At 47.5% G+C, this 15,222-nt stretch overlaps 1 protein-coding gene across 2 annotated transcripts in view; it reads right to left on the reverse strand.

The window, feature by feature from the left end:
• Nub1 (negative regulator of ubiquitin like proteins 1) overlaps positions 1-2,093 on the reverse strand; it is a 30,767-nt gene extending 28,674 nt beyond the window's left edge. For both annotated transcript variants that reach the window (XM_005087231.4, XM_013126120.3), the window contains exon 1: positions 1,981-2,093. In XM_005087231.4, coding sequence (XP_005087288.2) covers positions 1,981-2,051 — 71 coding nt within the window. In that variant the 5' untranslated portion in view covers positions 2,052-2,093. The remainder of the gene's footprint in view (positions 1-1,980) is intronic.
• Between the last annotated feature and the right edge of the window lie 13,129 nt (positions 2,094-15,222).

The following is a 15,222-nucleotide window of genomic DNA, read 5'->3' on the forward strand; positions in this document are numbered from 1 at the left end:
ACTCACCCCGTATTAAAGAACATGAATTTCAGAGTACACAAATGTATGGATAAATATAACTTAAATGTTTATTTTTTTCCCTATGGAGGGCTAATACTCCACAGCCTCCTGAACATAATCAAGTTGTGACATAAACATTATTCCTTTTAAAAGAATGCTCAGATCTGTCTGAGAGAAACAGGTCATCAGGGTGGGGAATGGGATGAACAATGAGTGTGTGTGTGTGTGTGTGTGTGTGTGTGTGTGTGTGTGCAAGTGCACACTGTGTGTTTTTTTACTCACTCCCAAACTGATCCTCACAGCAAGACACATCAGCACTTAGGAACATTTGCTTTGCAAACACAGTCACTTAACCCACCAGACACAGAACTGAAATCTACAAAAATTCTGAGGAAAGGATCACTGCACCTCATAAGGAGGGTGGCAGGGATAATTTACTTTGCAGACTGTAACCAGTCCACTGTCGACAAAAGGAGAAAAGGCTATCAAAACCCTCATCTATGTTTCAACACTGCTGCCAGGTCTGCAAAACATCCATTTTTTTTCTGAGGCAGGGTGTCTTAGTTAGGGTTTCTATTACTTCGATGAACCACCACGGTCACAAAGCAAGTTGGGGAGAAAGGGTTTATTTGGCTTACACTTCCATATCGATGTTCATTATTGAAGTAAGTCAGGACAGGAACTCAAACAGGCCTAGAACCTGGAGGCAGGAGCTGATGCAGAGGCCATGGAGGGGTGCTATTCACTGGTTTGCTCAACCTGCTTTCATATAGAACTCCGGATCACCAGCCCAGGAATTGGTACCACCCACAATGGGCTGGGCCCTCTCCTATTTATCATTAATAGAGAAAATGCTTTACTGCTGGATCTCATGGAGGCATTTCCTCAATTGAGGCTCCTTCCTCTCTTGATGACTCTAGCTTGTGTCAAAATGACACAAAACCAGCTAGCACACAGGGTATCACTACTCAGTTCTGGCTGTCCTGGAACTCACTATGTAGACCAGACTGGCCTTGAACTCAGAGATTATAATGCCTGTGCTGGGATTAAAGGTGTGAGCCACTATGCCCGGTTTAACATAAGAATGTTTAAAAAAATCAAACCAGCCAGGTGGTGCATACCTTTAATCCCAGCTCTCGGAAGGCAGAGGCAGGTGGATCTCTGTGAGTTCAAGAACAGCCTGGTCTACAAGAGCAAGTTCCAGGACAGCATCTAAAACAATACAGAGAAACCCTGTCTCGGAAAAAAGAAAAAACCACCATCGCCAGCCATACTGTTGCACGCTTGTAATACCAAAACTAGGGAAACAAAAGCAGGCATATCTCCCATGAGTTCGAAGCCAGCCTGGTCTACAAAGACAATTCCAGGACAACCCGGCTACACAGTGAGACTGTGTGTGTGTGTGTGTATACATATACATATACATATATATGTATATATAAATTAAATCAGTGTCTTCAAGAGAGTGAGACTCTAGTTACAGACAACAGAATAACAGGTGTTAGGTCAAAAGAGAGACAATCTAAGAGCTCGGTTTTCCGTTTTAACTGGAGAACTGCAGGTTTTGTGCATGTAGCTGGGTGTTCCACATCATAAAGCGGAAGACTCCTAAGTCCTGAATATCGGCGCCCAGAACCGAAAGGGAAACGTTAGGAGTTGACGTTGAAATTTTCACTTTCACTCCTGCAATAGGTCAATCCGGATGGCCTACAGACTCGCGCATATCCAACACTTGTTCCCTCTCAGAGACAACGCGCGATTGGGGCCTCGTACTCAAAACAGGAGCGAGGGAGGCAGGCGGGGAGAGCATGGGCCCAGCAGGGATCCGCTCAGCGTAGCTCAGGCTGACGGCAGGTATCGGTCCCTACCCTCGGGCCACAGCCACCTCCTCCCGCTCCCGCCCGAGCCTGCATCGCTGCGTCCACCCAACCGCCCCGCCCAGGACCAGGCCCGGCCCGGTTCCCCACTCAGACGGCTCACCTGCGCCACCGCCGCGCCAGCCGTGACCTGCCAAATGCCCGGATGCCGCAGAGGCCGCCGTTTGTTTTCATTCCGGGTGAAGCCGGCCCCGCCCCCGCCCCGCCCCCTCGCGCAGTCCGGAAGGCGGGTCGTGGGCGGGGGCGTCAGGAGGGGTCGGGCCGAGGGGCGGGTCCCAGAGAGTCGTAGGCTGAGCGGGAAGAGAGGCGGCTGGGAAGACGCGAGTGTGGGCGGGGCTAGCACCTAATGGGCGGGGCCAGTGTGGAGCGGTTCAAGGGCGAAGATGGAGGCTGGGAGGGCTGTGGGCGGGGCGGGACTAATACGGAGGGGGCGTGGAGGGGGTGGAGCGAAGGCGGAGATCGCAGTCAGGCGATCCGCGGGCGGGGCTCGTACTTGGCGGGGCGGGGCCAATGTGGAGAGGCGAGGGAGAAGGTGAAGGCAGGGGCCTGTGGGCGGAGCAGCTAGGTGGGAGGGCGGGGCTAAGGCGGGAGCTGGGAGTTTTCGGAGCGGGTCGAGGGGCATGAGGAGGAACGCTAGCTAGTGCGGCTGGGCAAATCTCATCGCGCCGCGGGCACCGGGTCCCGCACGCTGTCTCCCTGAGACCTAGTTTTTCTGAGGTCAGACGAAATTGAATTTGGCTTTGTTTCTCCAGAAACCTTGACAGAGGGTCGGAGAAGACCTGTTTTCCTGGACCTTTTCCCGTCTTCCCTCCACTAGGACTAAGGTGGCGTCCCCCTAAATCGAAGGATTCTCACACCACCCTCTGCAATCCCACCAGGGTCCCCTCCTAGTGAAGTTAGGTAGGTTCCCAGGTCCCCAGGCCTCCCATTTCCACGGACTGCCACCGTGAATACAGTATCTATGGATGTCTCCTTTGCTCAGTGCTGTGAAAAATACCGATGAATCCACGAGCTGGAATGTGTCTTTAAGTCTAGGTGAGGAAACAATCCAAGCAGGAATTTTTTTTAAGGCCTTTTTTTTTTAATGCTATAGGAAACGGTACAATGCTCTGGTGTTGAGCCCCCTCTTGCTGCAGACTGTGTGAATAGGCCTGGACTAGCCTGCAGGAGAGCATAAGCAACCCCTGCAAGGAGCTTGTCAACTATCAGCCTGCCAGGGAAGCTACAGCGATCAGATCATTCAGCACACGCTTCCCACTCACACATGGGAGAGCCCAGCACAGACCCACTGAATCAGTCCAGAAATGCCTGGCCTCTGAACCTGGAGCTAAACAAGTTATTATTCTAAGCTTTGAATTTGCAAGTAGTTTGCTATGCAGCAAAAACAGACACAGCATTCGGTGCCAAGCATAAGTAACCCAAATAACAAGTTAATAAAAAGCCGGGCGGTGGTGGTGCACGCCTTTAATCCCAGCACTCGGGAGGCAGAGGCAGGCAGATCTCTGTGAGTTCGAGGCCAGGCTGGACCACAGCCTCCAAAACAATACAGAGAAACCCTGTCTCGTAAAACCAAAAAAAAAAAAAAGTTAATAAAAAAAATAGTATCTGTAGATAACTGCTACGGCTCTAAACAAATCGTTAAGGCCATCACCTTTCCTTCTTTGCAACTAAGTAACAGACTTAGTGAAGTGAAACTTGATCCCTTTCTCGCATAGATCCTGAAGACACTCTGCTGTGTTTCTGTAAATCCGTCTTTTTGTACAGACTTCTAAAGTTTTCTCTTGAGGTCAAGGTAGCATATATTTCCAGATTTGAAGCATTTTTACTTTGGTATAATGCATAAACCTTATATTCAAAATTGAGTTATGTGATTCAATGATTTTCAGTATATTTGAAGAATTGTTCATCCATGACCACAAATACTTTTAAAACATTTTGTCACTTTCAAAATGAACCCTGATTCCACAGTTATGGTAACACTTGCCTATAATGAACCCTGATCCCACAGGCATGGTGACACTTGCCTATAATGCCAGAGTGTGGAGGCAGAGACAAGAAGATTTCTAATTCAAGGGCGCTTGACCTAGTCTGACCAACAAAAATCCAGAAGCACCACAAAACTTATTCCCCCAACTCAAACACTGCTCATCCCTTACCTCTTGCCTTGCCTTCTCCTAGACCCCAATGCTACTAAACTACTTTCTGTTTTCATAAATTTGCTTGGTTTGGCATTTTGTGAATATGATCTCACACAGAACCAGCAGCATATTTGTGCTCTCAGCACTTAGGAGATAGAGGGAGAGCTCAGGTCTGAGGCCAGCCTGAACTACGTGGGGAGACCCCATCTCAAGAGAACAAATGGTATCATACAATAATCTTCTACAACTGACTTCTACTGACTTCAACATTTTCAAAGTTAATCCACATTGTAGTCCATGTTGATTTTTATTCCTTCTTGTTGCCAAATGATTTCCACTATACCAGCGTGCTATATTTGTTTGTCCATTGAACAGTTCAGGGACTCTGGGATAGCTTCCCCTGTTGGGAACACGCCTGTGAGCACTAATGTCAAGTTTTCCTTTGAGAAGGGTTTTTCCACTCTCTAGGATGTCTGTCTGGGAATGGAGTTGGTGGTTCATATGGTAACCCTACATTTAGTCATGGGGTAGTGCAAACGTGTGAGTGCACACATGTGGAAGCCAAGGAAGAATATTGGGCATCGCCCTCTATACGCTCCGTCTTATTTTCTGAGCCTGGGAGTCTTAGTTTCTTTTACTGTTGCTATGATTAAAGAAGAAATACCTGACAGAAGCAACTTAAGGAAGAAATGGTTTATTCTGGGTTAAAGTACAGACCACAAAAACAAGACAGCAAGAGCATGAAGCAGCTGGACACATTGCATGCTGTCTTAGTTAGGGTTTCTATTGCTGTGATGAGACACCATGGCCATGGCTTCTCTTTTATTTATCTATTTATTTATTTATTTATTTATTTATTTATTGGTTTTTCAAGACAGGGTCTCTCTGTGTAGCTTTGGATCCCATCCTGGCACTTGCTCTGTAGACCAGGCTGACCTCAAACTCACAGAGATCCACCTGTGGCTGCCTCCCAAGTGCTAGGATTAAAGGCATGCACACCAATGCCTAGAAAAGAATTATTCTTTTTTTTTCCAAGACAGGGTTTCTTGTGGCTTTGCAGGCTGTACTGGAACTAGCTCTTGTAGACCAGGCTGGTCTCGAACTCACAGAGAACCACCTGCCTCTGCTTCCCAAGTGCTGGAATTAAAGGCATGTGCCACCACTGCCCATCCGTGGCTTCTCTTTTAAAGGAAAACATTTCATTGGGGCTAGCTCACAGTTTCAGAGTTAGTATTATTATCGTACCGAGAAGCGTGGCAGCATGCAGGTCAACATGCTGTTGAAGAGGTAGGTGAGAGTTCTAGACCTTGATCTGCAGGCAGCAGAAGTAAATGCTACACTAAGCCTAGTTTGAGACTATGAGACCTCAAAACCCACATCCACAGTGACACACTTCCTCCAACAAACCCATACCTACTTCAATGAGGCCACACCTCCTAATAGTGCCACTCTCTAAGGGCCAAGCATTCAAACACATGAGCCTATGGGGACCATTACTTTTTTTTTTCTTTTAAGATTTATTATGTGTTGGGGGAAGTCCTTTTGTGCATATGTTGTCTTATTGGTTTATTAAATAGGCCAATAGGGCCAATAGGGAAGCAAGATAGATGGGAATAGGAGTCGAGGAGGATTCTGGGAAACAGAGGCTCAGTAACTCACAATCTAGGACACCAGAGGAGTAAGAGGTCCCGACCCTTTCTCCGGTAAGAGAAGACCACGTGGAAATACTCAGATTAGCAGTTATGGGTTAATAATTAAGTCAGAGCTAGTCGATAAGGAACCAAGCGAATGACCAACAGCTTCATAATTAATATAGTGTTTCGTGTCTTATTTAGGGACTGAGACAGCTGCGGGACCCAGGCAGCTGTCAGGAAGACTACATATTACATATGGGCTGGACTTGGGGCACAAATTTCCACTTAACAAAAGCTTAAAAAGGGATTTTTAGAAACAGAAGAACAGAAAGAAGCATGGCTTCTTGGTGGCAGCACTTTCTTGGGTGGGCTCTGTTTTACTAGAGACAAGCAGAGACTTGCTCGGCCAGTGCTGACAGTAAACTTACTCTCCCCACCCCCCATCTTGGAAAGACATCAGTTAAAACAGCCGCGATTTTTAGCAGATAAAAGACACATGGCCAGAAAAGACACACAGTAAAGTCAGATTCAGATAAAGTAAAGCCTCTGAAAGGTTTACAATGCGTTTAAAAATATACATAGTCTTGGGAAAGAAAAAGAAACAGGATAGTGGTAAAAGAAATACAGAAGCTGCAGGGCGGTGGTGGCGCACACCTTTAATCCCAGCACTCGGGAGGCAGAGACAGGCGGATCTCTGTAAGTTCGAGGCCGGGCTGGACCGATAGCCTCCAAAACAATACAATGAAACCCTGTCTCGTAAAAACCAAAAAAAAAAAAAAAGAAATACAGAAGCTGGACTGTGGTGACACACGCCTTTAATCCCAGCACTCCAGAGACAGAGGCAGGCAGATTTCCACAGAGAAACCCTGTCTCGGAGAAAAAAATAAATAAAAGTAAAAGAAATAGAGTAATAATAATAGATAAATAAAAAAGCCACGTAAAGATGGAAAATACACAGAGAAGCTGGATACTGTATGGTACTGTGTTTTTCAGTTGTTCAATTGCTAAGGAAGGAACAACTGCTAAAATATACTTTATTATAAATACTGCTAAATTAATCCAACTTATATATTTTCAAAATGCTTTGACTTCAAATTTTAAGTATAAGGACATGTTACTTTGGAAAAGAGGTTTTGTGTTCCACAGAAAAGGAAAAGCTGTGGATTCCTTCCAGACTTCTATGGTTTGATGAAGCAAGACCGCCTGAAGCAGTGTCCCAGGCAGTCTAGCATCTGAAACAGCTGGGATGATACACCGTACAGACCACAGAAATAAGGACTTAGCCAGGTTTCTGTGTTTTGTCATGATCTCCATGGAATGGACAGTGCCCCCAATCAGCAGGAAGCAGTTTGGGATGAACAACGCCCACATTCCCAATCGGTAAATATTGCAGTCAATCTCTTTCTAAAGGAAAAAAAGGGAATATGATAAAGAAATGAATGCTTTGTATTGGTATGGATTTTCATTTATTAATACAAATTCAAGGTCAATTTTGTGATATGTATATGTCTCCTCTTGTGTAAGTATTGTGTTTATGCTGATCTTTTAAAACCTAATGCATAATTAAATACAGATTATAGATAGTTATAATACTCAGAACTTATAGTTAGGTAAGTTAGGTTTTCTAGATATACAGAGATGTATTTAAGATAGATAAGCCGGGCGTTGGTGGCACACGCCTTTAATCCCAGCACTTGGGAGGCAGAGGCAGGCGGATCTCTGTGAGTTCGAGGCCAGCCAGGTCTACAAGAGCTAGTTCCAGGACAGCCTCCAAAGCCACAGAGAAACCCTGTCTCGAAAAACCAAAAAAAAAAAAAAAAAGGTAGATAAATATTCTTCAAACCTTTCAAACACCTACAGAATATATAGCATTTAAATGGCTTAGGATTTTTCATGAGAGTAAGACATAACTGCTCCTGACACACCAATTATGTCTGAGAGGAAGATGGGAATCAAAGAAACTCGTATGGAGTTTGCTTTCAACATGAAAAGATTAGCCATTTGGATAAGAAACTGTTCGTGCCTGGACTGTTTGACTGTTGCTGTATAAACTGGATTTGCAGGACCCACAGAAAAGTGACTACTAAACTTGCAAAACAAGATAGACAGTCCTGAAGGGTTCATGCTTCATGGAAGAGTCTGCCAGAAATCCTGCAGGACACAGAAAAATGACTGACAAACTGCCAATGCAGATGGACAGTTTGAAATTTCCTGCTTTGCTGAGAAGTCTGCCAGACACACTGTGGCCTATGGGCTGAAGATGGATGCCCCAACATTACAGAGGAACTTCGGATGACTGTCCAGGTAGCGAGATGTCTCTAGTGTTTATATTTTATCCTTCTATAGCCTTTTTTTTTTTTTTTTGGTTTTTCAAGGCAGGGTTTCTCTGTATTGTTTTGGAGCCTGTCCTGGAACTTGCTCTGTAGACCAGGCTGGTCTCAAACTCACAGAGATCCGCCTGCCTCTGTCTCCCGAGTGCTGGGATTAAAGGCATGTGCCACCAACGCCCAGCTCCTTCTATAGTCTTTGATGGAGTTGAAGACAGCTAGTTATAATTATAGTTTTTCTTAGTATGATAAAAGATAAGTTACATATAAGACTTTAGACTCACACAGATAGTATAGATGATAAAATATTTTCTTTAAATTTTACTAAATGTTAATGGACTAAATATTGTAACTATGGTTCTTACTTGATAACTGCTCTGTTATATACAATTTGACTATGTTAAAGTTAAAACCTTTCTTTTTATTTAGACAGAAAAGAATAGATGATAGGAGAAAGTCCTTCTGTGTATAAGTTTGTCTTATTGGATTATTAAATAAAGCACTGTTGGCAAATAGGGAAGCAAGATAGGTGGGACTAGGAGTCAAGGAGGATTCTGGGAAACAGAGGCACAGTCAGTCACAATGTATGAAATGGGATAAGTAAGAGGTCCCGACCCTTTTCTCCATTAAGAGAAGATCATGTGGAGATAGTCAGATTAGTAGTAGTTAATAATTAAGTCAGAGCTAGTCAATAAGAAACCAAGCAAATGGACAACAGCTTCATAATTGATATAGTGTTTCATGTGTTATTTGGGGGCTGAGACAGCTGCAGGACCCAGGCGGACACATTACAATTATGTATACAGTGTTCTGTCTGCATGTATGGCTGCCTGCCAGGAGAAAACACCAGATCTCATTACAGATGGTTGTGAGCCATCATGTGTCTGCTGGGAATTGAACTCAGGACCTCTGGAAGAGCAGCCAATGCTCTTAACCTCTGAGCATCTCTCCAGCCTCCATTCCTATTCAAACCACCACACATGCATAATCAAGAAGCCAAAAGCAATGAATGTGTGCTGCTGCTCTGCTCCCGTTCTCCACTCATACAGCCCAGGATCCTAGCCAGGGAGTGGTACCACCCACAGTAGGCTGGTCTCCCACTTCAATTAACAAAACCAGAATAATCTTCCAGAGGCCCATCTCCCATGTGCCTCTAGATTTTGTGAAGTTGGCAACTCATACATTACACAGTCTTACAGAGCATGAAGTCCATTTAGACTAAGCTAGCTGACTGTGGAGGCCGTGGCATCCACCTGTCTTCACCTCCATGCCTCATGTATAGGTTACAGGCAAGCATGGCTGTGCCAGACTTCTATGTGGATGCTGAACATTCAAGCTTGGGTCTCGTTGTATTCATAGAAAGTACTCTTACCAACTGAGTCATCCTCCCAACCCCCATTAATCTTTTGAACTGCCACACCATTGCCCATGGCAACATCCCCTTCTATACTCTGATGTTCAAGGCAGAAGTGTCCCAGTTTCTCCATATTTTCAGCAATATTTTTCTTTTCTTTCTTCTTTTTCTCTTCCTTTCTTCCTTTCTTTCTTTGAGACAGGGTTTCTCTCTGTCTTAGAACTCTCTATGTAGACCAGGCTGCCCTTGAACTCCCAGAGATCCACCTGCCTCTGCCTCCTGAGTGCTGGGATTAAAGGTGTGAGCCACCACCATGCCCGGATAATATCTTTCTTTTCTTTTTTTTTTTTTTTTTTGGTTTTTTTTTGAGACTGGGTTTCTCTGTGGCTTTGGAGGCTGTCCAGGAACTTACTTTGTAGACCAGGCTGGTCTCGAACTCACAGAGATCCACCTGCCTCTGCCTCCCAAGTGCTGGGATTAAAGGCATGCGCCACCAACGCCTGGCTAATATCTTTCTTTTTTATTCCAGCCATCCTCATGAGCAAGTAGTGGTACTGAAAGACCCCGGCCCAGCACAGGTGGCTGAGGCCTATGGAAAATTCCTTTCCCCCACAGATCAGCCGAATAGTCATTTTTTCGATCAGAAGGAAGCTCAGCTCAAGGTCTTTACAGCTGCATAGTCATTACTATCTCTGTCCAGATAGGGGCCCAGGTGTCTATGGTCTGCACAGCCAGCCCAGAAAGATTGGGCAGGCACAGAAACCTTTGTTCTTCAGATAGGGCCAAGGCCGAGAATTGAGTTATGAGAGAAACCTTAATTGCCTCTCTGTCCAGATGAGAGAAACCTCGTTCTGAGCCCCCGCCTCATTTAAATTACCCAATCAGGGTCCTGTAACTAGGCTTCTCGCTTCTGTACTGCGCTTTTTGCTATAAAAGAACCCCTGAGTCCCCAGCTCGGGGCTCTCAGTTCCCGAGACTGAGACGCCCCGGGTACCCGTGTATTATCAATAAAGCCTCTTGCTGTTTGCATCCAAGCTCGTGGCCTCGGTGTTCCTTGGGTTCGGGTCTCCCTCCCGTGAAAGTCCCCCGCCTGGGGTCTTTCATTTGGTGCGTTGGCCGGGAAGTGAGACCCCGCCCAGGGACCACCGACCCACTTCTGGGAGGTAAGAATTGTCCGGACTAAATTTCTGTTGTTCTGTTGTCTGCTGTCTGTCTATGCCTGTTATTTTCTTGCGCCTGCGTTTGTAGTATACAGCTGTATGCATTTGTGAGCTCCAGGAGACGTCCTGGTAGCGTTTGGAGTACTCTGTTGTTTGGGGGCCCCGTTTGTATTTGGAGTACTCATTTGTAGGGGTGGATGTCAATCTGCCCCGTTTGTATTTGGAGTACTCATTTGTAGGGGTGGATGTCAATCTGCCCCGTTTGTATTTGGGGTTCTTAAGGAACCGTTTGTTTGGGGTAGATGCCTAGGAATCTGCCCCGTCTGTTTGGGGAAGTCCTGCTGGCCGAGGGAGTTTCCATCCTGATAGGGGACAAGGACGGGAGCACAAGGCCCCCGTCCCCGATCTGAATTTGCTTTTGACTTTCGTCAAAGCCGCGCAGCGAAAATCTGTTTGTTTTTGTTTCTTATCTGTTCGTCCGTCTGAATGTCGTTTGTCATCGCTCTCGAGATGCTCGTAACCGGACTGTCAATGTGCGCAAGAAGCAAAGATCACCTTTTGCTCTTCTGAATGGCCAACTTTTGATGTTGGCTGGCCACGAGATGGCACCTTTAACCCTCAAATTATTTTCCAGGTGAAAGAGAAAGTCATGGATCCTGGACCCCAGGGCCACCCGGACCAAGTACCCTATATAGTTACCTGGGAAGTGCTGGTCTATGACCCTCCTCCCTGGGTGCGCTCCTTTGTACACCCAGGAGGTCACTCCTCCTCCTCTCCCCACCCCCTGGCCTCCGGACTGCGAGGCCGCAGGGAGCAGCCGCTCATTCCACTGCCCTGCCTCCGGACGGGCCATGATGGCCAGTTGCAGTACTGGCCGTTCTCTGCCTCAGATCTTTATAACTGGAAAAAATAACCCCTCCTTTTCAGCAGATCCTGTGAGAATGACTGATCTATTGGAGTCGGTTCTTACTACCCATCACCCCACCTGGGACGATTGCCAACAGCTTTTACAGGTCCTCCTAACTTCGGAGGAGAGATAGCGGGTCCTCCTTGAAGCCCGGAAAATTTGTTCCTGGGACAAATGGACAACCTACGCAGCTTCCAAATGAAATTGATGCTGCTTCTCCCCTCGACCGCCCAGACTCGGACTTCACCATTGAGGCAGGTAGGACCCATCTAATGTCTTTAATGCCAGTTGCTTGTAGGGAGTCTCCGAAAGACGGATAAGCAATCTATAAATTTGGCCCAGGTAAGACAGATAGTTCAGAAGGCAGAGGAATCGCCAGCCGCATTTTTTTTTGAAAGACTTAAGGAAGCTTACAGAATGTATAACCCATATGACAGGGGTATACACTACCAGATGTATTGAGGGAGACAGAACGCATTTTTTTATGAAAAGAGAAGCTCAGACAGAGAGAGAAAAGATGGAGACAGAATGTCAGAGACAGGAAATGAGAGAGACAGGATAGCAAGGGACAAGAAGCGTAACAGAGAAATGACTAAACTGTTGGCCACAGTAGTCGCAGAGCAGAGACAGGATAGGCAGAGAGAGGGACGAAGGGGACCTCACTTAGAAAGAAGGACCTTTCAGAGACCCAAACCCCCTGCCGGTCCCCCTGGAACACTCCCCTGTTGCCAGTCAAGAAGCCAGGAACCAATGACTATAGGCCGGTCCAGGACCTCCGGGAAGTCAATAAGCGGGTTGAGGACATACACCCCACGGTCCCCAATCCCTATAACCTCCTGGGTGGACTGTCACCTGACTATGTTTGATACTCAGTCCTGGATTTAAAGGATGCCTTCTTCTGCCTGCGATTACACAAAGACAGTCAGCCACTGTTTGCCTTTGAATGGCAGGATGCAGACCTGGGAATCTCAGGACAACTTTGACTGAGGGGAGAGCCAGGAGAAAGCCTTCATGGACATCAAGAAGGCTCTGCTCAGCTCCCCAGCTCTGGGGTTACCTGATCTGACTGAACCCTTTGACAAATTGACGTTGGGGCAGCCTTTGACTATCTATGCTCAGGCAGCCACCGGGCCGCTGGCTCACCAATGCCAGGATGACCCATTACCAGACTCTGTTGCTGGACAAGGACCGAATTCACTCCGGGGCTCCGGTGACCCTGAACCCCGCCTCGTTACTCCTTGCAAGGTCCTGGCTGAGGTCCATGGGACGAGAGCTGACCTCACGGATCAACCCCTTCCCAACCCTGACCTTGTCTGGTTCACGGACGGAAGCAGCTTTGTACATCAAGGAGAGTGGAAAGCCGGTGCTGCATTGACAACTGAGTCAGAAACAATTTGGGCCGAGGCCTTGCTGCCAGGAACATCAGCCCAACGAGCAGAACTGATTGCCTTGACACAGGCCCTGAGACTGGCAGAAGGTAAGAAACTCACTGTCTACACAGACAGCCGCTATGCTTTTGCCACCGCTCACATCCATGGTGAAATTTATAGGCGAAGGGGGCTATTGACCTCAGAGGGCAAAGACATTAAAAACAAAAAGGAAATCCTGGCCCTCTTAGAGGCTCTGCACTTGCCAACCGCCCTCAGTATTATACATTGCCCAGGGCATCAGAAAGGTGACAGTCCAGTCGCCCGGGGAAACCGGAGGGCAGACCTGGCCGCGCGGGAGGCTGCCCTGGCCATGAAAAGCAGCAGTCACCTCCTCCAGGCAGCTGTAGTCCCTGTAACTAATGAGGCTTCCGAGAAGACCTCCTCGTCATGGGACTATAAGATAAAAGACATCAAGGCCATGAAAAGACTGGGGGCGACCCGAGTACATGATGGTCTCTGGACCTATCAAGGGAAAACTGTCCTTCCCCGCCTAATGACTAGATATCTGGTTAACAGCCTACACAAACTCACTCATTTGAGCTCCAGGAAAATGCGAGAACTGTTAGCCCGGGAAGAAAATACTCGCTACCTGTTGGGAATAGAAGAAATACTAAAACAAGTGACTGAGCAATGTGATGCCTGCGCCTGTGTCAATATGACCAGGCTAAAGCTACCCATGGGGACTCGAGCTCGTGGGCACCGGCCTGGGGTGCACTGGGAAATAGATTTCACAGACCTCCTGGTTTTTGTTAACACCTTCTCGGGATGGACTGAAGCCTACCCCACCAAGCACGAGACAACAAAGGTGGTCACCAAGAAACTTCTTGAAGAAATCTTCCCCCGTTACGGAATGCCACAGGTATTGGGGACAGACAACGGGCCTGCCTTTGTTTCTCAGGTAAGTCAGTCTGTGGCCACCTTGTTGGGGATTAATTGGAGATTACATTGTGCTTACTGACCCCAAAGCTCAGGACAGGTAGAACAAATAAATAGAACCATTAAGGAGACTATAACTAAATTATCGCTGGCAGCTGGCACTAAAGACTGGGTCCTCTTGCTCCCCCTTGCCCTCTATTGTGCCCGGAATACACCGGGCCCCCATGGCCTCACCCCTTTTGAGATTTTACATGGAACCACCATTCCCTTTGTTCAGTTCTTTGACCAAGATATTTCTGACTATGCCAATTCCCCCTCTCTTCAAGCTCACCTGCAGGCACTCCAGCTGGTTCAGCAGGAAGTCTGGAAGCCTCTGGCCCAAGCCTACCGAGACCAGAGGAGACACCCTATTGTCCCCCCACTCCTATTACGTGGGAGACAGCGTTTGGGTCCGGCGCCACCAGGCTAAGAACCTTGAACCTCGCTGGAAGGGACCATACACGGTCCTGTTGACCACCCCTACTGCTCTCAAGGTGGACGGGATTGCTGCTTGGATACATGCCTGGCACGTAAAAGCTGCCTTCCCTGAGGATCCGGACCCAGGATGAAAGGCTCAGCGCACTCAAAATCCTCTAAAAATAAAACTTACCCGCTCCTCTCCCTCCTGCTAATAGCCCTCCTCATAAAATCAGACACTGGTGTGGCCTCCAGTCCCCATACCGTTTATAAATTAACCTGGGAGGTTCTCTCCCAAGTGGGGGAGGTCATTTATGCTGTCACGGAACCACATGCACTTGGGACATGGTGGCCTACTCTATGGCCTGAATTTTGTGATTTGGTAGCAGGGTTGGACACTTAGGACATTCCCCATTGCCACCCAAAGGCATGCGCCAGTGGCTCCCACTTTTACAGACGTCGACGTGCACTCATGGACTCCAGAGAAACCACCCCCGGGTGTGTTGATCAAAGAGCCAGAGAGCAGCTAAGTTCAAAGGACTTCTATGTCCACCCCCGAGATGGGCATGCCTGGCAACAGGCCCAGAAATGTGGGGGATATGACTACTTTTTCTGTGCAGCTTGGGGGTGCGAGACTACAGGGGACGCATATTGGAGGCCATCCTCATCCTGGGATAAAATACAGGTACGCAGAGGCTGGGACAAAGGACAATCTGGAATGATAGGTAGGCCTCTTGCCATTTCCTTCACTGCGTAGGGAAAGCAAGCCCCGGACTGGCAGACTGGGTATACTTGGGGTTTGCGTTGGTATCTGTACGGGCCAGACAAGGGGGTAATCTTTACAATCAGATGTAAGGTGGCTCCGGTTAATCCACAGGCCATAGGCCCTAATCAGGTCCTTGCTGATCAAAAGCAGCCTAGCCTACTCTGCCCAAGGCTGATACCAGGCCCATGACCCTGCCTAAAACCACAGCCGCTCCCGCGCCTACAGAAAGCACTCCCAAACCCCCCCTCCTCGGGTCCCCCCCTTGAAGGCACGGGAGATAGAATATTAGCCCTAATT

Source organism: Mesocricetus auratus, unplaced genomic scaffold, assembly GCF_017639785.1.
Source record: "Mesocricetus auratus isolate SY011 unplaced genomic scaffold, BCM_Maur_2.0 Super-Scaffold_100676, whole genome shotgun sequence".
NCBI lineage: Eukaryota > Metazoa > Chordata > Mammalia > Rodentia > Cricetidae > Mesocricetus > Mesocricetus auratus.